At 43.0% G+C, this 24,673-nt stretch overlaps 1 protein-coding gene across 6 annotated transcripts in view; it reads left to right on the top strand.

The window, feature by feature from the left end:
* RPS6KA1 (ribosomal protein S6 kinase A1) overlaps positions 1–24,673 on the top strand; it is a 107,607-nt gene that overhangs the window by 6,196 nt on the left and 76,738 nt on the right. For 3 of the 6 annotated variants that reach the window (XM_034413552.3, XM_087876954.1, XM_087876956.1), the window contains exon 2: positions 14,951–14,995. The exons of 2 other annotated variants lie outside the window; for them this stretch is intronic. In XM_034413552.3, coding sequence (XP_034269443.1) covers positions 14,951–14,995 — 45 coding nt within the window. Of the gene's footprint in view, positions 1–474; positions 764–14,950; positions 14,996–24,673 lie in introns of those variants that run through there. One more of the 6 variants, XM_034413551.3, reaches the window with a different exon arrangement.

Raw genomic sequence — 24,673 nt, 5'->3', positions numbered from 1 at the left:
TAGGGTGTATCCTTTCTTAAGTTTTTTTCTTGCCCATTACTCATTTGTCAGCTCCTCTTCCCTTTTATCTGATTATTTCCTGGGCAGCTTTCTCTTCCTTCCATCTTCCAAGGTCATTCTCACGTTCCATTACAAACTAATAGCTGTCTTCACAGTTATAGGTAGAATCTGAACACTCTGGCAGGGAGCCTGGTGTAAGATAAGTATGGGAAGCCAAAAAAATGACTTGTGTTCTCGGGGGCTCAGCAGATAACAGGTGTGGGATTAGCAGGATAGGAAAAAAGCTGTTTGCCTGCAAGAACCATCAGAGTCATTTGGCAGAGGTAAACACACTTTAGGCTGTCAGCGCATACATACATCTTTTTAATATCCCCCACTTTAGAAAAACCACATAGAGTGGTATCTCAGTACTTGTCCTTAATTGGTTCCGGGAGGCACGTAGAGTACTAAAAAGGACGAGTACCAAACAAATCATGTGACTTGACATGTGACCTTTTGTTTTGGTCAGGAAGGACTTCCTATCTGCCCCTTTTCCGATGTCAGCAACATTTCCAGCATGGCCGACTTCCTGTCCGCCCTCTGTGGCTGTCCCTCACTTCCTTTTACAGTGACCGTCCCAGCATGGCTGACTTCTTGCCCACTCTCTGCCGTTGACCCCCCCAACTTCCTTTTGCAGTGCCTCAAGTACCAAACAAACAACATTTTCACGTCAAAATGCATCGAGTACCAAATTCAACGAGTTTTGAAGCAGCCTAGTACCCAGGTACCATTGTATTGAGAAATGTACCGTGCCAGTACTCCTTTTCCTCTCTTTAGTGGGTTTTAAAAGAAAGCATTTTTAAAAGAAAGCATTGTGAAAATCTAGGGGACTTTCAGAGATTACAAAGTTTGCGGATATTCTGAAAGTAAAAAAGCCCGTCCTGTATCAGTTTCACTGTTAGAGAGCATTGGCACGTGCAATTTCTACACCAGCAGCTTTAAAATTGTGATAATTGGAGAACTGAGAATAAATTATTCTTAGAATGTCTTGGGAAGTGTTGAGTTATGGTAGCCACAGGCTTTATCCTGTGACTTTATCCTTAATGCTAAACCATACGTTGTGGAGCCCACAGTTGGCTGCATTCATACAACATATTAAACCAGAAACCATGGTTTTCAAACTATTCTGTTTCCTTGCCTTAAGAAAAATATAATTGGTATGTATGGGCGGCCTGTGAAGCCCAGTTAGGAGCTTTCTAATAAGAGTCCATTAAGCAACCATGACCGAGCACCGGTGTCCCAATACATCTCAGGGTCACTCAGGGCATGGGTGACCATGCCAGCCAGCCCACCCTCATATCCTGTAATTCAATGTTTGTTATACCACAGCATATTTTGGGATGCTTTCTCAGTGCTCTAAAATAGCAACGAGCTCTTCGTTTTGTCATGTTAATGTATTTGTAGAGTTCCAACTTACTCAGAGCTTATGCATAGTAGGTGAGCTGGAAGTGCCTTCCCCCTTCCCAAATGCAGGTGCTTCTCTGCCCAAATAGATTTGTGACGCATATTTTGAGTGACAGGGAGCCGCAGCAGAGGGGTGAGTCACATGCGGCTTCGGAGCCGCAGGTTGCTGACCCCTGCACTAGCCCATAGACAAGGAACTACATTGTGGTTTGGTGCAGTGTGCGAATTCAGCCAAGAGTCTGCTGATTTGATCCCAAGGTGACTTGTTTTTTCCAGTCTATTCCTTTATAGAGTGGACCAGGCTTGGCTCCTTCAGTGATGACTGTGAGGCTAGGAGCTTGTTAATAAGGTTCTTAATTGTTTTCATGTGCTGTTAGCCGCCCAGATTTGGGTTTGCAACATGGGTGGCCCTAAAAATGGATTACGTAATATATAAATAAATGAAAATAAGAGCTGGTAAGGTTAACAGCCATGGGGATGCCGTACAATAAGGACGCACCAACTGTTTCTCACTCTGAAAAATCAGAAAATCTTAATTTGTTATGCTGTAAAGTGGAGAGAACGAGGAGTAGAATCTGAACTTTGGAACTGCCATAGGCATGACTTGAATACTTGAATTTGTAATTTTGGCTTCCTGCTTTATTAAGGGTTTTTCTTCTAAGTATTGTATCCACAGTGACAATCTCAGCAGAGCTGTGTCCTTGACTCTCTGGCTGCAAGCCTTCTGGTGGGAATATCACCTGGAGAAGCCTGACAGTGACCATGTTAAGCTCCTGTCTGTGCAAATTTGATTTTTTAGCATCTCCAGCTTAAAATTATTTTATATATCAGATCACAAACTTTGCTTGAAATTACAAGCAGGACACTAACCCACCCCCACCCCCCCCGGGAAAGAAAGGGTATTGTATTGTAGGTTAAGTGGCTGGCTTGGTTTCCTCTTCCGGTGGAAATGTTTTGTTTTATGATTGAGTAAATAGCTCCAAGAAAAGTTAATCCTGACCCATTTGGGGTTTATTCATTAGTCCCACAAGTCAAGAGGGCTGGTGTGTTTTTGGCAGGATGCAGTCCTGATACTTCAAACTCTTGAGTTTCATCTGCCTTGTCTAGACTTTGAACCTTTCCAAAACTTATACACCTGCCAATATAAATACTTTAATAATGAATTTACCATAAGCAAATAATCGGTATTCTAAATAACAGGCACAAGAGCCTGAAGAACAGCATTATTGATCTCTTTGGTTAAGCAATGTTTAATACGCTTCTTCGTTCAAATGAGGGAAAAAAAATCGTTTTCTCATTTGAGATAAATGTTTTTAAATCTAAGAAACAGATGAATCTGTTTCCCAGCCAGCTTCTGATAAGCCAATGGGAGAAGCCAATTCACTTATTAACCGCGTGATTCACTTAACAACCGCAGGGATTTGCTTAACAACTGTGGGAAAAAGGTCATAAAATGGGGCCAAACTCACTTAACAGCTGTCTTGCTTAGCAGTGGACATTTTCAGCTCAATTGTGGTCATAAATTGAGGAATACGGTGTTTTTGGTGTTTGCAGTACTGCGAGTTCAGTATGTCGGATTGACAATCAAAGTCTGTGAGTGTATTCTGTGAGAGTATTCTGGAGAAGGATATTTTTATGAGGAGTCCTTGGTACTCTCTGAGCTTGCGGAGACATTTCATTACCCAAACTAAGTAGCATCGCCATATCGACTGATGACGTTACCTAGTTTGGTAATGAAACATTTGCAAGAAAGGACCCCTTATTTCAACCCTGAGCTACAGATATTTTTCTTTATAAGCATTTTTTTTAAAAAAATTGGAGAGCATTTGACAATAAACGTTGCCTAAAAGGCACTGACACTTTTGAGATCTCCTTTCTATAGTTTTGATTGTATATTGGTAACTCCAGGAGAATACACTTGAGTTCCTTCAGTGTTCTCCTTGCAGCAATCCCTGTTCCCCATCAAAGAACAGACCAGTGCAAAGAGCAAAACACATTCTCATTTTCTCTCTCTCCCTCTCTCTCACACACACACAAACCACATGCCCCAACTATACTACTGACCTTGATGCATACTTCCTCTGTAATGTGTATCCGTTTTGTGCTGCTGCAATTGTCAGAGGATTTCCTAAAGAGCTCTGGCCAGAATATTTGGAACAAGCTGAAAATCTTCCTTTACAGATCCCAAAGCTCCCTCACTTTATCTGTGGAGTTGTTTTTAGAAATTTATTTGTCACATAAATTGAACTCTTTTGGTCTGCACTTGTGCCCCTGTGAATCAACACTTAACAAAAACTGCTGTGCTTTGCACATGACATAATACAACCTAATATCTCAGTCTCCAGGGACATTTGAACGTAGCTTGATCCTCCAGGTCTGTGCAGTATAAAATGTTCTTTTAGATTTACAGGGATCGGCTTTCTCTCCATGGGCAGGATTGAGAGATGACAGTCCCGCTTCAGTGTAGGTTTTAATGAGTTTCTGATCCTAATTCATGGCCCTGTTCACTTGCCCTGGATCAAATTGTATTTCTGCTGTTGAAATACGCTTCCAGGTTGATGCAAGAAGTCAAAACAGTTGCATATGCCCAAAAGCAGAACTTAAACTGATCAACCTAGTTAAACGTGTTTAAAACAGCTTTGCAAACAAGTCACTAAAACCTATGCCCAAATATGTTTGTTGATTTCCCTGTCTACTTTCTGCAAAAATTCTATATGATTCTGTCTTGCCACAAGAGACCAAGTATTTATTTAAGTATCCAACATTAGCAAATTTAAGACCGGTGGACATCAACTCCCAAAATTCCCCAGCCAACTCCCAGAATTCCTCTCCATAATGAAGAATGCTAGGAACTGTTGATAGAGCTCATCAGCATCTGAAGGTCCCACTTTAGCATTAAGTGAAATGCAGGTAGTCCTCAGTTTATGACTGTAATTGAGCCCAATGTTTCCACTGCTAAGCAAAACATTTGTTATGTGAGTTTTGCCCCATTTTACGACCTTGCCACAGTTGTTAAGCAAATCGCTGCAGTTGTTAAGTTAGTAACACCTTTGTTACTTGACTTTGGCTTCCCCACTGCCTTTGCTTGTCCGAAGGTTGCAAAAGGGGATCACATGATCCCAGGACACTGCAGCTGATCACATGATCCCAGGACACTGCAAATACATGGCAGTTGACAAGTGCCTAAATTTTGATCACATGATTACAATCATGCATTGGAAGTGTGAAAAACGGTCATAGGTCACATTTTTTTTCAATTATGTTGTAACTGAACGGTCACTAAAATGAATTGTTGTAAGTCGAGAGCTACCGGTACCAAGTACGGTATTCAGGACTACGTTGGGCTTGCCTCTGTAAACTCAAGATATTTCATGCATTGTTTCCTTGGGACCTTGATTACATCCATAATTTGGGCAAAGTAAAACATATTGTTATCTCTATAGCAGGGATCCCCAAACTCGGCAGCTTTAAGACTTGTGGACTTCAACTCCCAGAATTCTCCAGCCAGCTATGGTATGCTGGCTGGAGAATTCTGGGAGTTGAAGTCCACAAGTCTTAAAGCTGCCAAGTTTGAAGACCTCTGCTCTATAGAGTCTCAAAGTTTAAACCAGAGATGGGCAACCTATGGACTGAATGTAGCCCCTTTATTTGGAGCCCCATCTATCTTCCTATGGCCGACTGCTGAAAATTGGCAATGCAATTTCCTCCTGCTTTCAGTCTGAAAAAAAAAAAAAAGTAAGCAAATCTTCATAAAGGTTTTGCACGCTTAAAACATCCTTTGCAAACTTTCAGTTGCTGTAAAAAATGATTCCGCACTCGTCTATAAGCTTCTTAAGTTCTCCACAAACTTCAGGACAGATGGCATCTCTGATTTTGTAACATTGGCTTTTAAGGTTTGGTTCAACAGTGGGGCAATAAATATTCCCTATTTTGGAGTTGCAGGACCTTGTGTATTTATATACGTCTAAAACACTGCCTGTTTAGAACCTTCATTGGCCAAAACAGTGCATCCTAGGGCAATAATTTTTGAATCAACATACTGGTACCACTGGTTATTTTAAAGAATTCATCCAAAATCCAGGACCCAAGACTGCTATGGGATTGAAGTTTTGCAAAATTGGGTCTACTTTCAGTATCACCATGCCGTCACACCACTGTAATCAGCCCCAATGATATGATCATCATTTCCAATACTCCCTGCCAGCTTCCCATAAGGAAAGTCAGTGGGGAAGCCCACAGGAAATCAAAAGTCATTCCTCACTGGCTTTTTGCCTGCCCAGGTTTCTGTTTGTTTCTCTGTTTAAGTAACGAAATTATTCTGAAACGATGTTCCAATAAGTTATGGGATGTCTAATGTTTATTAGGAACTTAATTTTTTCCTTCTCCTTTCTCTACAGAAGAAAAGGTGTGTTTCAGTGGTGAAATCCAAATTTGTTTACCGGTTCTGTGGGCGTGGCTTGGTGGGCATGATGTGGCTTGGTGGGCATGGCTTGGTGGGCGTGGCAGGGGAAGGATACTGCAAAATCTCCATTCTCACCCCACTCCAGGGGAAGGATACTGCAAAATCCCCATTCCCTCCCCACTCCTGAGGGAAGGATATTGCAAAATCTCCGTTCCTACCCCACTCTGGGGCCAGCCAGAAGTGGTATTTGCCGGTTCTCTGAACTACTCAAAAATTTCCACTGCCAGTTCTCCGAAGTGCTCAAAATTTCTGCTACTGGTTCTCCAGAACCTGTCAGAACCTGCTGGATTTCACCGCAGGGGGTGTGTGGTTGTTTTTTGAAAAATTCCACTACTGTGCAACTTTAGAATTAGAGGAATCTAAAGGGAAAACTTCCCATTATTTCTTTCTCTTTCACTAACACCTCCAGCTGTCTTATACATGCTCACTGAAATGAATATTAGAGTCCCACAGTGTTTTAACAAATTTACTGAACCATAATTCAGAGAGATGGCTTATTAGTAGCACACAGCACAGAGAGGTAAACCAACATGGAGCTAACCACACAAAACTGTGGTTTTTGTTTCAGAATACTTCAAAGCAACTGGAAATTTCTTAGATTTGTAAAAGTTATTTTTATATATAATTTTCTCTTAAAAATGAATTAATTTTTTTTTCAGCAGTATGAAACCAATATAAATTTCAAATTGAAAAAAAGGACAGAGAAAAATAATAAGAAAGTGAAAAAGAAATAAAACAAGAAATAGAAAAGAAAAAAAGTAATAAAGAAGTAACTTCTAATTTTAAAATAAGTTATAAGTACATTTATATTTTACACAGTTCCTAAGGTTACATCATAATTTCCTTCTTTCCTTAATCTACCGTTCTTATCATCAAATCCATAAATCACCAGTTCATTTTTTCCTTGTTTCAGGAAAAAGTCCATAAGGCGGTTCCAGTCATTAATGTAGTTGTTGATCTTTCTTTAAGCAAACAATTTTGCCACTGCTGCTAGTTCCGCCATTTTCACCAGCCATTCCTCCATTGTGGGTATTTTTTCCCCATTTTTTCCCACATATAGTAATCTTGCAGCGATGATTGCAAAGCGGTATCTCGGTACTCAACTTTCAAGTTTGGTACACGAAACATTTTGACATGAAAATGTTATCCCAGTACTTGGCGTTTGTTTAGTACTCAATGTGTTGCGATAGGAAGAGGGGGAAGTTGTGGAGAACAGACAGGAAGTTGGCCATGCTGGGAAGATCGCTGCAAAAGGAAGTGGGGTACAACCACAGAAGGCAGACAGGAAGTTGGCTACGCTTGGAAGGTCGTTGACAAAAGAAGTCCTTCCTGGCCGAAAGAAAAGGTTTCATGGTATGGTTGGTTTGGTACTCGTCCTTTTTAGCACTTGTCACACTTTGTGGAACCAATTAACGGCGTGTACCAAGGTGCCAATGTACATAAAAATAATCTTCCAAGGCTTATGTATAAATCTGGAATCCAGAAACTTAACAGCCAATTGCCTTAAATTTTACTTCCCATTGAATACAGATAACCCATGACTTACCATGTTTCCCCGAAACTAAGACCTTTCTGGATAATAAGCCCAATCAGGCTTTTTAGCGCATGTGTTAAAATAAGCTGCCTACCAAATAAGTCCCCCACCAACTACTTCCATGTATGCGCAGCTGATCCTGCCATTTCCTCTGGTTGCTTGCTGCGCAACCAAAATGAGTTGAAGTGAGGCCGGAGGGGAGAAAGAGGGGGGAACATGCCTTCCCCTCCCTGTTCTTTGCGCCGGTTGAGCGGCTGGCCGCCGCTGCTCTGATGTGATCCTCCGCCGCCACTGCCTCATGGAGCAGGACTCTGCAAGGCTTGTTGTGCCTTTGCACGAACGAACGGCAGCACCACCACGAGCTTCATCATACCAGCACAGCTGGTGTCCTGCCACTCGCAGCTGCGCTGGTATGTCAAACCTCACGGCCGTACTGCCCTTCATGTGTGCAAGGCCCCAAGCCTTGTAGAGTCCTGCTCCACGAGGTGGTGTGGGCGGTGCGATGAGTCTCATAAAGACTCATTTCTGATAGGTGAGGCGGAGGAGAACTGAGAGGCATAGAGTGAGACATGGCTCCCCTTGCCTTCTCTTCTGCCCCCCTCCCCCTCCGCCAGGCATGGCAGGGCTCCTGCCCCTTGCTTAGCCACCCGCCCCTTTTAGGGATGCAATTTGGGGATGGCAAGTGGGGCGGGCGAGAAGCAGGACGGGCATCTTATCTTTCCAGCTCTGTTGCATTCCTCGCCGCTGTGTCCAGGGAAACATGTTGTAAAAGAAAACTTCTTGCGAGTTCGAGAAGTTTGATTTAACTCGCGAGAAGTTTTCTTTTACAACGTGTTTTACAACGTGGAAACAACACCAAGGAACGCCACAGAGCCTGAAAGGTAAGGCGCATGTCCCGCTTCTCGCCCGCCCCACTTGCCACCCCAGAATTGCATCCCTAAAGGCGGTGGGTGGCTAAGCAAGGGGCAGGAGCCCTGCCATGCCCGGCGGGGGGGGGGGAGAGAAGAGACGGCGAAGGGAGCCACATCTCGCTCCATGTGTCTTGCTTCTCCCCCGCCCCACCTGTCAGAAGTGAGTCTTTGTGAGACTCATCCCGCCGCCGCCTCATGGAGCAGGACTCTGCAAGGCTTGTTGTGCCATTGTACGCACGAACGGCAGCAGTGCCATGAGGTTTGACATACCGGCGCAGCTGCAAGTGGCAGGATGCCAGCTGTGCGGGTATGATGAAGCTTGCGGCGGTGCTGCTGTTTGAGTGTGCAAAGGCACAACAAGCCTTGCAGTCCTGCTCCATGAGGCAGCGGCGGCGGGGGGACACATCAGAGCAGCGGTGGCCAGCCACTCAGCCGGCGTGAAGAACAGGGAGGGGAGGCGGTAGCGATGACGGAACATCTAGTCCCAAACTCGCCGACCCCTCCACCCCAAAAATAATAAGACCCCCCCGCAATAATAAGGCCAAGCCCTTATTTCAGGCTTCAAAAGAAAATAAGACCCTGTCTTATTTTTGGGGAAACACAGTACAACTATTCATTTAATGACTGTTCAAAGTTACAATGACACTGAAAAAAGTGACTCACACTTCTGACCACTGCAGCATCCCCACAGTCACACAATCAAACTTTGGTTGCTTGGCAATGGTTGCAGGGTCCTGGCATCCTGGATTGTCATTTGCAACCTTCCTAGAAGCTTCTGGGAAGCCAAATCCATGGGAGAAGCCAGATTCCCTTAGCAGTCGCACAATTCACTTAACAACTGTAGTGATTTGCTTAACAACCATGGCCAAAAAAGGTTGGAAAAAGGGGGATGACTCACTTAACAACTATCTTGTTTAGCAACAGAGACTTTGGGCTTGATTGTGGTCGTAAGTCGAGGATTGCCTACATGTAATTATTACCTCACAGGATAATTAGAGGAGCAACCGATTAAACACTTGGAAAAACTCTACATTCATATTAACTGCATTTAATTAATTTAATTTCATTTGAATCACATTTCAATAAATCAGATTTGGCCTTCAACTTAGTCCCACCCTTGGCTGAAGTACAGTTCTGCTTCTCGGTTTGTAAACATTGCAACCGGCACGATGAGAAAATTCCACTTTGGGTCTTTGGAATTGCTGGCTTCAGGAGTTCTTCTCTGTTTACACGAACAAGGGTTTGATGAAAAACTTACATAAACATCAAGGAGGGCAAAGTTTCAGCTTCTGCAGAGATCACACTTTAACAAGCTCAGGTTAATGGAGTATAAACTAGGATAAAGAAAAAAACAAGAACCCCAGTCCACAAAGAGGGTAGATGGAAGAATGATGGCCAGAATGTAGGTGGGCTAATAAATAATAGAAACCATTGATGTTAAACAGGATTTGATGGTGTTGAAGGAAAGGTGAAACCAGCTGCTTCTTGCCTGTGGCTTCGGCATTCTTGTGAATATATTGCTTTCCTGCTCACTGAGGATATAAATGTTTAACTTGATTTTATTTAAGCCTTATTACCTTTTATTCCAACAACATGGGACAGAAGAAAGACTTACATTTGAGCTGATAGGGGATGAGAATTGGGTTAAAAACCCAGCTTGCTTTTCTATTTGTTAGTGCCTGATTTCCTGGGTGTAGGTCTTTCCATGTGGGTAGATCAAACTCTCCTCTTGTAAAGGATTTCTTTGATTGCATTCTCTCTGGTCCACCTGCCTTCCACAATGACCTCTTGCTGAAGCATTCTCTACAATATTTAACTTTTCAAGTAGCAAAGGAGAATCCTGCCCAGAATTATCAATAGGTTGAGTCATGGCAACTGGATGCATTTTTTGTTGATTTGAGACATTTCGCTGACCATCAAAGCAGTTTTTTCAGTCTGAATAAATTGATCAGGGTAGCGTTTCTCAACCTAGACATGTGGATTTCAATTCCCAGAATTCCCCAACCAGCCATGGGAATTCTGGGAGTTGAAGTCCACATGCCTTAAAGTTCTCCAGGTTGAGAAAAACTGGGTTAGGGAAATCTGAGTAGGCAGAAAGTTGTTGGAATGTGCCAACACCTACCATAGGGCCTGGGTATCTACGAGACCGCCTTCTGCCGCCAATAGCCTCCCACCGGCCAGTACGCTTGCACAGAGAGGGGCTCCTTAGGGTGTCGTCGGCCAGACAATGTTGGCTGGCGACCCCCAGGGGGAGAGCCTTCTCTGTGACGGCACCCGCCCTCTGGAATGACCTACCCCCAGAGATACGTATGATCCCGGACCTCCAGACTTTTCGTCGGGCCCTTAAAACTCACTTATTTCATCTAGCCGGGCTGGCTTGATCCCATCTTTCGGTTTTAATTTGTAATTGATTTTATTGGGGTGTTTTTAAATTGTGGGCTGAAATTATTTAATATCTTTTTTAAATTGTTTTAAATTTTGTATGCTATGTTTTACCTTGGCTGTTCACCGCCCTAAGTCCTGCTGGAGAAGGGCGGTATAAAAATCAAATCAAATAAATAAAAATAAACGTTTTCCCGAAAATACGACCTACCCCGAAAATGAGTCCTAGCCTGATTTTTTTTTAGGGTGGGCCTAATATACACCCTATCCCAAAAAGAAGCCCTACTGAAGGGGGTGGCCAGCATAGGAGGCAGCCCTTCCCTTTCCTGGTCACCTCATGGCTGCTGTGCCCCTTAACCGTGGCCCGTGGGTCAGCTGACCCAGCGAGGGCCAGGGGTTCTGTCTCTCTGGATGCCTAGAGATGTTTCCAGCGCACTCTTGCTAGCTCCAGCCCTGTCCATGGCGCCAGGCAACCTTGCAGCCGAGGGCCCCTCTGTTCCATAGCTCACCTTGTAGCATCAGCAGCTGGGTAGAGGCGGGGGGGCGGGGGGTGGGGAACCAATTCTGACGGGCCGCATGGCTTTCTGCCTCATTGTAGCAGAAGCCAAACAACACCCTAGCTCCAGGTCTGGTGGAGCACAAACCGTGGTTGCCGCCTGCTCCATAGCCACAAGGTGAGCTGCAGAACAGAGTGTGAAGTTTCCGAAAGATGCCCTAATTAATTCATGAGCCATGAGCCGAACTTCAAAAGAAATATAGTCATTTATTAGGAGCACCATTTCGGCAATATTCGGATGCAGTTAGAACTAATCCCACATAGATTTACGTTCCCCTATGACCCTATCTCTCCCCTCCTCTCTGGACATGTCATAAATCACATTCTCCAATTAACCACTTTGGCTGGCTGTGAAATCCAACACCCTCCTTCTGATTGCGGTCAGGAAGAATGTATGGAATGCACTTCAGTTAGGGAAATCAATCAGCTCTATCAGTTCTCCCTCCCTCCTGCTCATGGCAACTTGAAAGCTTTGCAAGTTGACACAGAGGGGGCCTCGGCTGCAAGGTTGCCTGGCGCAGTTGGCAGGGCTGGGGCTAGCAAGAGTGTGCAGCAAACATCTCCAGCCACCCGGAGAGACAGAACTCGCGACCCTCACTGGATCAGCTGATCCGCAGTCCGCTGTTAAGGGGCCCAGCAGCCATGAGGTGACTGCACTCACCGCCTCCTGCACCTCAAAAAAAAAAAAAAGATCTTCCCGAAAATAAGCCCAAGTGCTTATTTTCAAGCCTAAAAGAAAATAAGACCCGATCTTATTTTTCGGGAAACATGGTAACATTCTTAGGGGTATTCCCTCACCAACTAAAGCGCTTCTTCCCCAAAATTATGGCAATATGTCGATGGAGATTCTCTGTCATCCGGGTAGAATTTTGTCTGTAGGTAGAGTCATGGCAACTGGACTTCTTTTTTGTTGGTTTGAGACGTTTTGCTGCTCCTCCAAGCAGCTTCTTCTTCAGTCTGAACAAGTTGGTGAGAGGAATCTGAGTAAGCAGTGAGTCTACCTAAGAAATACCCCCAAGAATTTTAGAAGTTGACACATTCCAACGAGACTCTGCCTACTCAGATTCCCCTAACCAACTTGTTCAGATTGAAGAAGCTGCTTGGACGGGCAGCAAAACATCTCAAACCAGGGGTGAAATCCAGCAGGTTCTGACAGGTTCTGGAGAACCGGTAGTGGAAATTTTGAGTGGTTCGGAGAACTGGCAAATACCACCTCTGGCTGGCCCCAGAGTGGGGTGGGAATGGAGATTTTGCAATATCCTTCCCCCAGGAGTGGGGAGGGAATGGGGATTTTGCAGTATCCTTCCCCTGGAGTGGGGTGGGAATGGGGATTTTGCAATATCCTTCCCCCAGGAGTGGGGAAAGAATGGAGATTTTGCAATATCCTTTCCCCAGGAGTGGGGAGGGAATGGGGATTTTGCACTATCCTTCCCCTGGAGTGGGGTGGGAATGGAGATTTTGCACTATCCTTCCCCTGCCATGCCACCAAGCCACACCACGCCCACAAAGCCACGCCCACAGAACCAGTAGTAAAAAAAAATTGAACTTCACCACTGTCTCAAACCAACAAAAAATAAGTCCAGTTGCCATGACTCAGCCTACAGCCAACTCCACCTGGTTGAGTGAGAATTTTCATTGGCATCTTGCCCAGAATCTTATCTACTGGGCAAATAATACTTTTAATCTTTCTTTCCCTCCCTCCCCCCCTTCCATGATGTGGTGCAAACTGCTCTTTGGACTGGCTTAAGAGGAAAACCCAATGAGATGTCAAAGGATTGGGGCAGTTGTCCATCTTTTGCACTGTTTGGGAACTCAGCAGCAAACACTGAAGCTTCCTTTTGCATTTCACTGATGTTGGTTGTTTCCCCCGCCTCCCCGAAGCAGGTTCAGGAGGAGGAAAAGATCATGTTAAAATGGCAAACATCCTAATGCCACAGAATTTCCCTTCCCCTCCCCACAACTTCTCGCAGTTGAGAATATGCTTCCTGCCCTTCCCTTGAACTGGCCTGACAGTCGGTTAGTCTCGGATAGGTTTCAGGGTATAAAACTGACTTGCGGCAAAAGGAGATGAACATATGGCACTATTGTTCAGGATGCCTGCAAATCATATCTTCTTTCAGGATGTTCCATTCCATTCCATTCCATTCCATTCCATTCCATTCCATTCCATGCATATGCAATCTTTCTTTCTTTCTTTCTTTCTTTCTTTCTTTCTTTCTTTCTTTCTTTCTTTCTTTCTTTCTTTCTTTCTTTCTTTCTTTCTCTTTTTCTCTCTCTGGCTCTGGCTTTTTTCTCTTTCTCCCCCTTTCTCCTTTTCTCACATCCATAGACACCTCACAAATACTTCCTGAATACTTTTCACAAGTTGTCAGTTGACATTCTGTACCCATTAGGCTTGTACTGGTTTAATGGGCACAGAATGTTGAGTGACAGCTAACTGATCTATTTTGAGGGTTGTTCACTCCTTCCCTTTTACGTTTGCAATGCTTCTAGAAAAACATTAGGGTTCCTCTACCTTTCCCTCTGATTAGTGAGCCGTGGCTACTTTCATGGCTGCATCCCCAGAATGGATTCGGTATGAGTATTTTGGATAAGAATAGGATTAGGTGCTTTCAGAACAGCTCATCCAATCTGGTTCAATGTGAAGAATGAGTTCCTCAGAGCAGCAAATCAGGCAGCTGTAGTAGAGAAACTATATTACAGGTAGTCCTTGGCTTACAACCATTCATTTAGCAACTGTTTGAAGTTACAATGTCACTTAAAAGAGTGACTTGTGACTGGACTTCGCATTTAACGATTCTCACAGCATCCCTGTGGTCATATGATCAGAATTTGGGCAATTGACATGTATTTACAACAGTTGCAGCATCACTGGGTCATGTGATCACCCTTCCTGGCCTTCCCAGCGGGCTTCTGACGACCAAAGTCAAGGGGAGAAGCTGGATTCACTTAACATCTGCATTTCACAGCAGTGGAAAGTCTGCTCCCAATTGTGGTTGTAAGTCAAGGATTTGAAGCCAGAATAACTCTCTTAACTAACATTTGGCAATGCAGATCTGCACACTGACCAGGAGCTACAATCCTCCATCGGATGTCTGCCTAGGCAAGACACAAGGGCTGCATTCATATGTAGCAATGAACCAGACTGTTTAACTTAGTTAATTAAGTTGGGAATTAGCATTGTGGCTAATGCATATAGCCTACTATTGAAATAACTGCTAAACAAGCCAGAGAGAATTAGCTCAGTGCAAAAACAAGATGGGTTCACAATATTTTTTGTTGCTTTTAAAGATCACATCTTGCTGCAGCTTAGTCAGCAATAATTCTAGATCTGGAAGGCCCATGAAACTGTTCTTGGCCATTTCTCTTTTGTTGACCTGCTCACACGCAGCAAGAACTTTTGTGTGATGCCGTCTTGCTTGTTCTTATTTTCATTCAGCACATCAAAGTTGGGGCTTCCAGTTGTCTTTGATTTTTTTTCTAAAGTTGGCAGTTCAAACCAGTGACAGGTAAAACATGTTATTTCTACAGAAAGGACTTGAACTATGGATGTTTTCTTTAGGCTTGAAGCCAAAAAAGAATTAGGTACTTAAGATAGCTTGATTTTTCTTAATGCTGCGCCCCTTGGATGCTAATGGATGCTTGGCTCTTTCGCTTTGCAGAATGGACAGGCAGCTCCAGAGGAGAGAAAAGAGGCTTTGCCAAAGGTAAGACTCCAGATATAAAAAAAAATTAAAAATAAAATTCTGCTCTTTATAGCACAATATTTCCTGCTCAATACATTTGGCCTGTGTTTGCTTGCCTGGTAAGGTTAAATCAAGCGTACCATCCATATTTTTTTCTAATGTTTATGGTTTTAATAGATATTTGTATTACATTGTTTTATTAATAATGTTGTTTTAATTGGTGGTTGGGAGCTACCCAGAGCTTGATATAAGGTGGGTGGCTATATAAATATTTTAAATAAATAAATATATTTTGGAGGTCCAGTTTCCATCAGCAGATGAGAAAAGGACAATGTAGTTTCGTTATCTGGATGGGAAGGGGGGAGGAGATAGTTTTCTAAACTTTGGTTTAAAAGATGCTAATTTTTTTTTCAACCTCGATTGGAGGAAAGCAAAAATAATCCTCTATATGTACCAAAAGATCCCATTTCCTCATCTATGCAGGTAGTTCTGGTCTTATAACACTTCATTTAGTGACTGTTTTAAGGTGATGACACCTTCTTTTCTCTAGACTGGCCAAACCCAAATCCTGCAACCGTTTTTCATATGTTGTAGTCTCCAGGCTTTTAATCATCTTAGTTGCTCATCTTTGCAATCGGGACCAGAATTTTCAATACTAAACAAGATGGTTGTTAAGTGAGTTTAGCGGTCGTTTAGTGAATCATAAGCAAATCTGGCTTCCCATTGACATTGCATGTCAGAAGCCAGGTGGGAAGGTCTCAAATGGCACTCACATGACCCCAGGACACTGCAATGGTCATAAATACATGTTGGTTGCCAAGTGCCTGAATTTTGACTGCAGGACTACGGGGAAGCTACAACAGTTGTAAGTGTAACTTGGAATGGTTGCTAAACGAATGGTTGTAAATCAAGCAGAGGTGGGTTTCAGCAGGTTCTGACAGGTTCTGGAGAACCGGTAGCGGAAATTTTGAGTAGTTCGGAGAACCGGTAGTAAAAATTCTGACTGGCCCCGCCCCCATCTATTCTCTGCCTCTCAAGTCCCAGCTGATCGGGAGGAAATGGGAATTTTGCAGTAACCTTCTCTTGGATTGGGGAGGGAATGGAGATTTTACAGTATCCTTCCCCTGCCACGCCCACCAAGCCACGCCCACCAAGCAATGCCATGCCCACCAAGCCACGCCCACCGAACCAGTAGTAAAAAAATTTGAAACCCACCACTGAAATTAAGAACTACCTATACAGTGTTAGAAACTTTAAGATGTCTGGACATCAACCCAGAACTCCCCAGCCAGCATGATTTAGAGCAGGACAAGAAACAATGGTTGGAAACTAACCAAAGAGAGAAGCAACCTGGAATTAAGGAGAAACTTCCTAACAGTGAGGACAATTAACCAGTGGAACAGCTTTGCCTTCAGAAATTGTGGGCGTTCCATAACTGGAGGTTTTTAAGAAGAGACTAGACAGCCACTTATCTGAAATAGTCTAGGTTCTCCTGCTTGAGCAGGGGGCTGGACTAGAAGACCTCTAAGGTCCCTTCCAACTCTGATTCTTCTATTCCCCGTCCCCTTCCATTCCATTCCATTCCATTCTTCTAATTTCTGGGAGTTGAAGTCCATACATATTAAAGTTGCCAAAGTTGAGAAACACTGCTATGGTACATAAACTACGGCACTTGGCCTTTTTTTCCCTGCAGCATCTGTGCACTTTATCCCAATAAAAGGCAGATTTGGATGTTAACGTGCCCATCCAAAAGATGTATGGCCATCTGTTTTTCATCAGGAATTTGTTACTAAAATCTGCCTGTCTTGTCTGTAACTCCTTTTCTTCAACGTAAATATTGTCAGGATTATTAGAAATGGCTTTTCTTTTGAGAAATTCTGTTGTACGGATTCTGGATGTTGCAAGACTCCACCGGCCTTTACAAATACTTTCATTTCCCTTGTAAAGGTTGCTTCACCCCTCTGTTCTAAAATAAGAAAATGGTAGGATCAACTGCACTTCTGATCCTTGGAGAGAAACATAGGCAGCTTATCTTGCTGGATGTCAGAGCAAGGATTGATCAATGGGATTTTGAAGATTAGAACAGGGACATCCTGGGCAGGGGAAATGATTCACTCTTGCTTTTTTTACCTGTATGGCCACGTGCAAATGGAAAAAAAAAACTTCCCTGTAACACCCCTGGATTAGAGACGTATAGTTAAAATGCCAATTGTTTAATGAAAGTTGAACAGTGACTATATTCTATATTTATTCTACGTTGATATATTCTACATTTATTTTCCCCAACCATTCAAACGGGATGATAGACAGTCTTCTCATCGGGATTTTAGTCTTGTGCTGTTTTTGTGTGTGGGGTGTTGTTGTTGTTTTTAATTTAATATTTTTTATTAAAAAGTTTTCCCGTTTTCTATCACAATTTTCATCTTTTACCGCACTTCGGTATCAGTATACCTCATATGTGCATATAGGTTATTTCCATTTTTCTTATATACATTATAATTAGTGACTATAAATTAACATATCTTGATCTGTACACTGTGTGCTTAATTATAGTTACATAAATATATATTCATTTTGATCAGGTCTTATCTTACTTTAACATCCTTAATCTTTACTTCTATTCTCTAACCGGTTGTACCATAAAGTCCAAATCAAATAGTGGTCAGTTTCTCTTCTGTCTTTTATTTCCATTGTCAGCCTATCCATCTCTGCACCTTCTAGCACTTTCTTTATCACCATTACATCAAAAGATATACTTTCATTTTTCCAATTTTGCGCATAAACAATTCTTGCCGCTGTTATTATATGTAGCATTATATATTGGATTTTTTATTGTAATTTCCTATTAATATACCTAATAGAAATAACTCCGGTTTTACTACCACATGTGGTGGACATGCCCAGAAGCAAAGAAATATTGGATAAAGATAAGAAACTGGTGGTGTGGCCTGCCAGCGGCCTGTGCAGATCGTGGCTGATCCCAACAACGAGGAGGCTGGTGTGGTGTTGCGCCAGCAGCCGGTGCAGCTGGCGCTCGCATTGGACAGCGAGGAGGCTGAAGAGGATGTGGTGCCAGAGGCAGAGACTCAGCCAGGGCCTTCAGAACCTCCAGTGGAGAGAGCGAAGTGGAGTAGTCTCTCCTCAATGCTCGAGCACACAGGGCTGCCAAAAGGCAGGAGTGGCTACTCAGGAGGAGGAGGTCTCCTCGAGAGTAAGGCTTGAGGATAATTGGCCACTCCCTTAGCCTATTTAAGTCACACACCGTTAGTAAGTTTCTTGCTAGAAACAACTTGTAATTATCATCAGAGCATTTTTGGAAAAGTCTTATCATATCTTGTTTTCTGGGCCAACCTTTGCCGGACTTTGGTTTATTCTTGCTACTTAATAAATTTGATAAGAACCGTTGGTGTGTGTCAATATCCTCAGGAATCTGGAGCTGGGGCAGAACAACTGGCTAGAGGAAATTACCAAATAACAAATAGATCTAAAACCAGAGTATTTTTTTTTTTTGGCAAGGCTTCAGTTGCACAATGTGGATTTTTTTTTGATCCCCCCCTGTCCAGTAAGTACCCTCCATCCCTCCATGAAGCCTTAGTGAACTGCTGCTGAAGAGAGGAAGAGTAGCAAATTATACCAAGCATGGGCATCAACTGCAAGATCTTTTTTAAAAAATTGTTTGTTTTATTCTGCTTACAGAATAAAAATGCAGCGAACAAAAACGATGCTTTTTAAAAAATGACCGTACATCTTTTTGGATGGGCACATTTACCATCCAAATCTGCCTTTTATTGGGATAAAGTGCCTGAGTCTCTCTGAAGCTGCAGCCAAAGCATAAATCTGCTGACAGAAGAGCAAGAAGCAACTTGATCTCTGACTGTTATCCGATAGATGTTGTAATGTTGGCTGCTTTGAAAGGAGAAAAAAAAAAGTTTTATGAAATCATGAGCCATTTAGAAGGCCGCCCTGGAGACCCCAGGTTTGATCTTGCTACTTTGGTGATGGGGAGTATAACTTGCCTTTCGCTTCCTTTGTAGCAGGGGTCTCCAACCTTGGCAACTTTAAGCCTTCTGGACTTCAACTCCCAGAATTCTGGGAGTTGAAGTCCACAAGGCTTAAAGTTGCCAAGGTTGGAGACTCCTTCTTTGTAGCATTTCTTCAATTCACCAACCTTGTTGGTTAACCAGCGTTCCTAGGAGTCTCCCAAAGTATGTTCAAACTCTGTTGTTGCAGACTGTAATAACAGAATCAGGAAAGCCTGGCAGAGATTGCCCCCTTATGCAACAGAGAATCAGAGTGGGATAATCTTGAGCCTTTCCTCACCTTCGGGCTTCTGTTTACAAAATAATCGTTGAATTCCTTCTTCAGGGTCATCTCCATGCTCCCATACACAAAAAGGAGAGAAGTCTTAGTTCCAGGCTAAGAAACAGCTTTTTCCAGTGGTGGAATTCAATTTTTTTTTACTACCGGTTCTGTGGGTGTGGCTTGGTGGGCGGGGCATGGCTTGGTGGGCATGGCAGGGGAAGGATACCGCAAAATCTCCATTCCCACCCCACTCTAGGGAAAGGATGCTGCAAAATCCCCATTCCCACCCCACTCATGTGGGAAGGATACTGCAAAATCCCCATTCCCACCCCACTCTGGGGCCAGCCAGAGGTGGTATTTACCGGTTCTCCGAACTGCTCAAAATTTCTGCTACTGGTTCTCCAGAACCTGCTGAATAGCACCTCTGGCTTATTCCAATTAAAGGCCCCTTTAAATATTGGGATTTCAATTCCCAGAATCAATGAGCATAGCTGTTGGCCCCCCTGTCTGGGAATTCTGATAGCCTGAACATACTTAAGAGGTACTGCAGCAAAATCTGGCACAGCTTCTGAGATTGAAACAACACAGTCAATAGTTTCTCAGAATGCAATTGCTACTCAGGTGTATGATCAAATATAAAGTATAGTATTTGCTGTATGTTTCCTGAGAATACAAGACAAATACCTTGTGATTTCCAAAAGGTGGTAGAAAAGCTCTTTGCTTGGGGGTAAAACCAGCATTGCAGAGGCATGTTCTAAACAGCTGCTGTTTTCTAAAAGATCCAGTTCCTTTCTTGCAAATTCTTCTTCACTTCTCTGCATCAGTTTTCTCCTTGAGGGCAGCAAGGAGCTGGCCCTCAAGGAGAAAAGTGAGGAACTGGGAGTGGGCGCCTTCGATCTTTATCCAAAGCGCCTACTCCCAGTTGTCATTCTTTTGATGCTGTGCCTATTCTACCTTTCCCAATCTGCTCAGAGACCCAAATAATCAATTTCATAAATTTCATAATACGATAGACATCTCCCTGGCTTTATTTTCCTGGCATGGTTAAGTAAGGTATACTTCTGGAGCAGAATTCCCCAAAGTAAATTGACAATACTGCAGTTCTGTAAGATACTAGATGTTATGTATACATAGTATATGGCTGCCAAAAGAATTGGCATGATTACTTCAAATATGCATTGTGGGTTCCATGAGTGAGACAGTTGTTGCAATGATGGGATGCCAGAGCTACATAAATTTGGTTCAAAAAGAAGGATGCAAAATTGCTAGGACAAGATTTATTTGGTATCTCACCCTGGATTTCTAGCTCTTAATTCCGCTACTTGAAAATGGGAGCCTCTCTATTCTGCATTTTCTTTGTTTTGGGGGATGCATTTATATCGGTGTTGAGTCCTGGTGACTACTTGGACAAGTCCTTACAGTTTTCATGGCAAGATTTTGAAGCTGGCCACTGCCTCCTGGCTAGGGCTGAGAGGGAGTGACTGGCCCAAGGACACTGAGTTGGCTTTGTGCCTCAGGCAAGGCTAGAACTCACAGTCTCCCAGTTTCTAGCCTGGTGCCTTAGCCACTTCACCAAACTGCATCTCATCTTTGTTATCTATGGAAGTGCTAATAGGCTTAGTGATGACTGCTCCATATATATTTTGTATATGATCTGGCTGCACTATTGGGCCAGCATTTATGGGATATTCATTTTTAAGTCTGATGGAGGAAAGATGCCTGTGATCTTGCTTGGGAAATATGTCCAACCAACCCCAGGGAAAAATGTTTTCTAAGCCACCGTCATCAAGCTGATGGTGGCAGACAACTTGGATACTTGCTGTGCTGGTTAAACTGAAAACCTGTGCCCAGGACCAGATTCACCCAACACGAAGCCAGCCATTGATCAGAAGCACAGTACTTGGAATAATGTGATATTTTAAGCTATCCTCTTTTTCTCAGCTCTCATTATGGCTTAGAGCAGTGTTTCTCAACCTTGGAAGCTTGAAGATGGGTGGACTTCAACTCCCAGAATCCCCCAGCCAGCTTGGCTGGGGGATTCTGGAAGTTGAAGTCCACCCATCTTCAAGCTTCCAAGGTTGAGAAACACTGGCTTAGAGAGACGGGACGGTTGTAGAGGAGTCAGTAGTTGTCATTTTATCGCATGTATACATCTGTATATATATACATATACAGTATACATCTGTGATGGCGAACCTGTGGCATGCGTGCCAGACGTGGCACACAGAGCCCTCTCTGTGGGCATGCACGCTGTCGCCCCAGCCCAGCTCCAATCGCATTTCTCCATCGCGTTTCACTCAATCAATGCCAACTTCTTACGAAAGGGTGGGGGAGAGAGAAACAGAGGGAGGCAGAGAGAGGGGAGGGAGGGAAAGTGAGAAAGAAAGAGACAGAGAGAGTGGGAAAGAGAGAGGGGGGCAGGAAAGAGGGAGGAAGAGAGGGGGGAGGGAGAAATGATATTACAAAAGACTTTTTTGTTGCTAAATGTAATATTTCAAAAGCAGGGAGAAAAATGAAGGGGCATAAAAGTGCATTTATCATGTTTTTCTTAGAACGTTTAGCTGAACTCTGCCTTGTTTATCATTATTTTAGGTAGTAAAACCTCATTATTCAGGTTAAATTGCTATGTTGGCACTTTGCAATAAATAAGTGGGGTTTGGGTTTCTAAAGGTTGGCCATCACTGGTATACATTGTTCCCATGTATACATTCCCCCGTCATTGAGGAACTAAAGGTGAAATTAGGACACTCCAAGGGAGTGTCCTAATTTCACCCATATAACAGCAAAACCTCCAAGGGAAGCTGAGCTGAGATTGACGGCTCAGCTTCAGTTCACTCCAGTGAGGACTTCAACCCAAGTCTCCCGCACGTCAGCCGTTACGTTACACTAGCTTTTGTTCTGATTTCTGTTACCAGAATCCTTTTCCAGCTGGCAGCATCTGGATATTGGACCTTGGGTCTTCTATTGTGGAAAGCAAATACTTTCCCACGTGGGCCGTCTCTCTGAGAAGGGTTTGTCTGTTGCCAGAGAAAGTCAAGAAACTGCAATTGTGAGATCAATGCCCCCCCTTTTTTTTCCATGCATGGAGTCACGAGAGTGAAATAAAAAATACTGCGTTCTGAGTGTGCAGCCTCCTCTTACAGATTCAGGGCTCAGTAGCCCATCATCTGTCTTGTACCTGGTACTAGATTGGATGCTGCAAGACACCAGATGAATTTTTCTGTCTTTCTCAACCTGAATAGAGTCAGCATCAGAGCTCTCATCAGTCTGTACATAACAAAGCAGCTGGTTTCTTTTTCCTTAATGTTTTCTGTGTTCTTGGACATGCACCCTCCCTCCCTCCCAAGGCTCTTTGCCATTAATCCTTGGCATGAAATGGTAAACTCTTCAGTGCCATTAAATAGATATTTCAGTCCTCTGCTCTCTGAGCTACAGGCTCCAATTAATAATTGAATAAGGATCAGCTTTCAAAGCACTGCATTCCGTATAACCAGCTTGAGTTTGTTTTGTTTTCTTTTTCCTGACATTGTAGAAATAATTCAGCTGCACAGTTGTGCAGCTTCTGCATATTCTGAAATCTCTAAAGTTTCTGGTCTTTTTTTTTTTTTTTTTTTTTTGCAAAAGTGCATTTAAAACAAAACAAACAGAAGCTTTTCTTGGTTGTGGGTCTCCTATCTCAGCATTGCCCAAGCTCAACCTGGCTTTGCCTTCAGGCCTGAACAAGTGCTGTCACATCCTGAAAATTAAGCAAGTTTAATGTTGGATCCTGCCCACACTATTAACATCAAGATATCATTGGACACTTCCCTGTTGCATTATGATTGAATTTTTTTTTTTTTTTAGAAAAAGTACAACCTGTGGCTGCAAAAAAATAAAAAAGTCTGTTCCTGTCTAGTGGGGACTGTAAATCCCTCCCGATTACTGTATACATACCGTGTTTCCCCAAAAATAAGACTGGGCCTTATATTAATTTTTGCTCCAAAAGACACATTAGGGCTTATTTTCTGGTTAGGTCTTATTTTGGGGAAAATATGGTACTAAATGCACCCATCTGGCTGACAATCATAACTGGGGCTTTTGGGGGGGGTAAGGCTTATATTACGAGCATCCTGAAAAATCATGCTAGGGCTTATTTTCCGGTTGGGTCTGATTTTCTGGGAAACAGGGTAACAAGCAAATAATCACTTTTCAGAGGTCTGTACTATTATAACTCCCACCAATTTAATAAATCTTTAGTAAATTAGAAATATTTTTTCTGGGACGGAGGCTACCTGCTCTCCATATATCATACCAAGATCCATTCCACACACATTTTTCCTGACAGAAGAGAATATTTATAATTCACGATTGAACTGCGGGGTCCTTGGTGTTCTCTGAGCTTCGTTGTTTTATGCAGATATTTCATTACCAAACTAGTTGAGTAAGGAAATGTCTGCAAGAAGACAACCACTGAGGATGTTACCTACGGTAGTTGGGTAATAAAATATCTGCAAGAAGACAACCAAGCTCAGAGAGCACCAAGGACCTCCAGCATTTTTCCCTTTGTCAGAGCAAATTGGAGTTGGCATTCCTGATAAACAACAAGATTTGCAGTTCTACCTCTGATAATGAAATTCAGTCAACAGAGTACTTGAGTTAGTTACTCGAGCACTTTTATTGCACGGGGGACAAATCTTGATACTGACAGATCAAGGAGCGTTTCTAAGTGTTGTATTAGCTGTTGTTAGATGTCAAAAGAAAGAGGGTTATATAAGAATTTATTACCTGTTAAGAATATTGAATAAGCATCAAGAGAACTGGAGTCTTCTGCGTTTTTAAAGAGCAATAACAATGTATCTTGAATTTCAGCACATGGAGGATGCACAGGCTAGCCATCTGAGCTCTTTTTGTTTTTCCACTTAACATTTTAATCTTACGAGCCCCCTTTTTCATTTGTCTGCGGCAATTGGGAAATGAGAGAGGGAAGTTAAACACAAAAACATTTTGGTCCCAATTTTGGTTGTCTTCATTTCTTTTATACCCCAGCCAAAGCATTAACAATTCTCAGCTGGAATGTGAGTTAGGCCAAATTCCTGCTTGTTCTAAGGGGAGAATCTGGTGTAGAATTATACTACTGGTTCTCCCAGTGAATTTGCACGTGTTAAATTATGTGCCTGCATATAATAGAAAAGTGTGCAGGAGCGGGGGAGATGCATTCTACTATACAGGGAGTCCTCGACTTACAACGATTTGTTTAGCAACCATTCAAAGTTACAATGATACAGTGGCACTGAAAAAGAGTGACTTATGAATGGTTCTCATACTTATGACTATCACCGCATTCCCCGTGGGGCTTTGATCAAAATTTGGGTGCTTGGCAATGTATTTACAACAATTGCAACATTCTGGGGTCATACA

This window comes from Pantherophis guttatus, chromosome 10 (assembly GCF_059756535.1).
Source record: "Pantherophis guttatus breed Tessera chromosome 10, ASM5975653v1, whole genome shotgun sequence".
NCBI lineage: Eukaryota > Metazoa > Chordata > Lepidosauria > Squamata > Colubridae > Pantherophis > Pantherophis guttatus.
The sequence above is the reverse complement of the archived record's forward strand: the minus strand, read 5'-3'. Positions and strand labels throughout refer to the sequence as shown.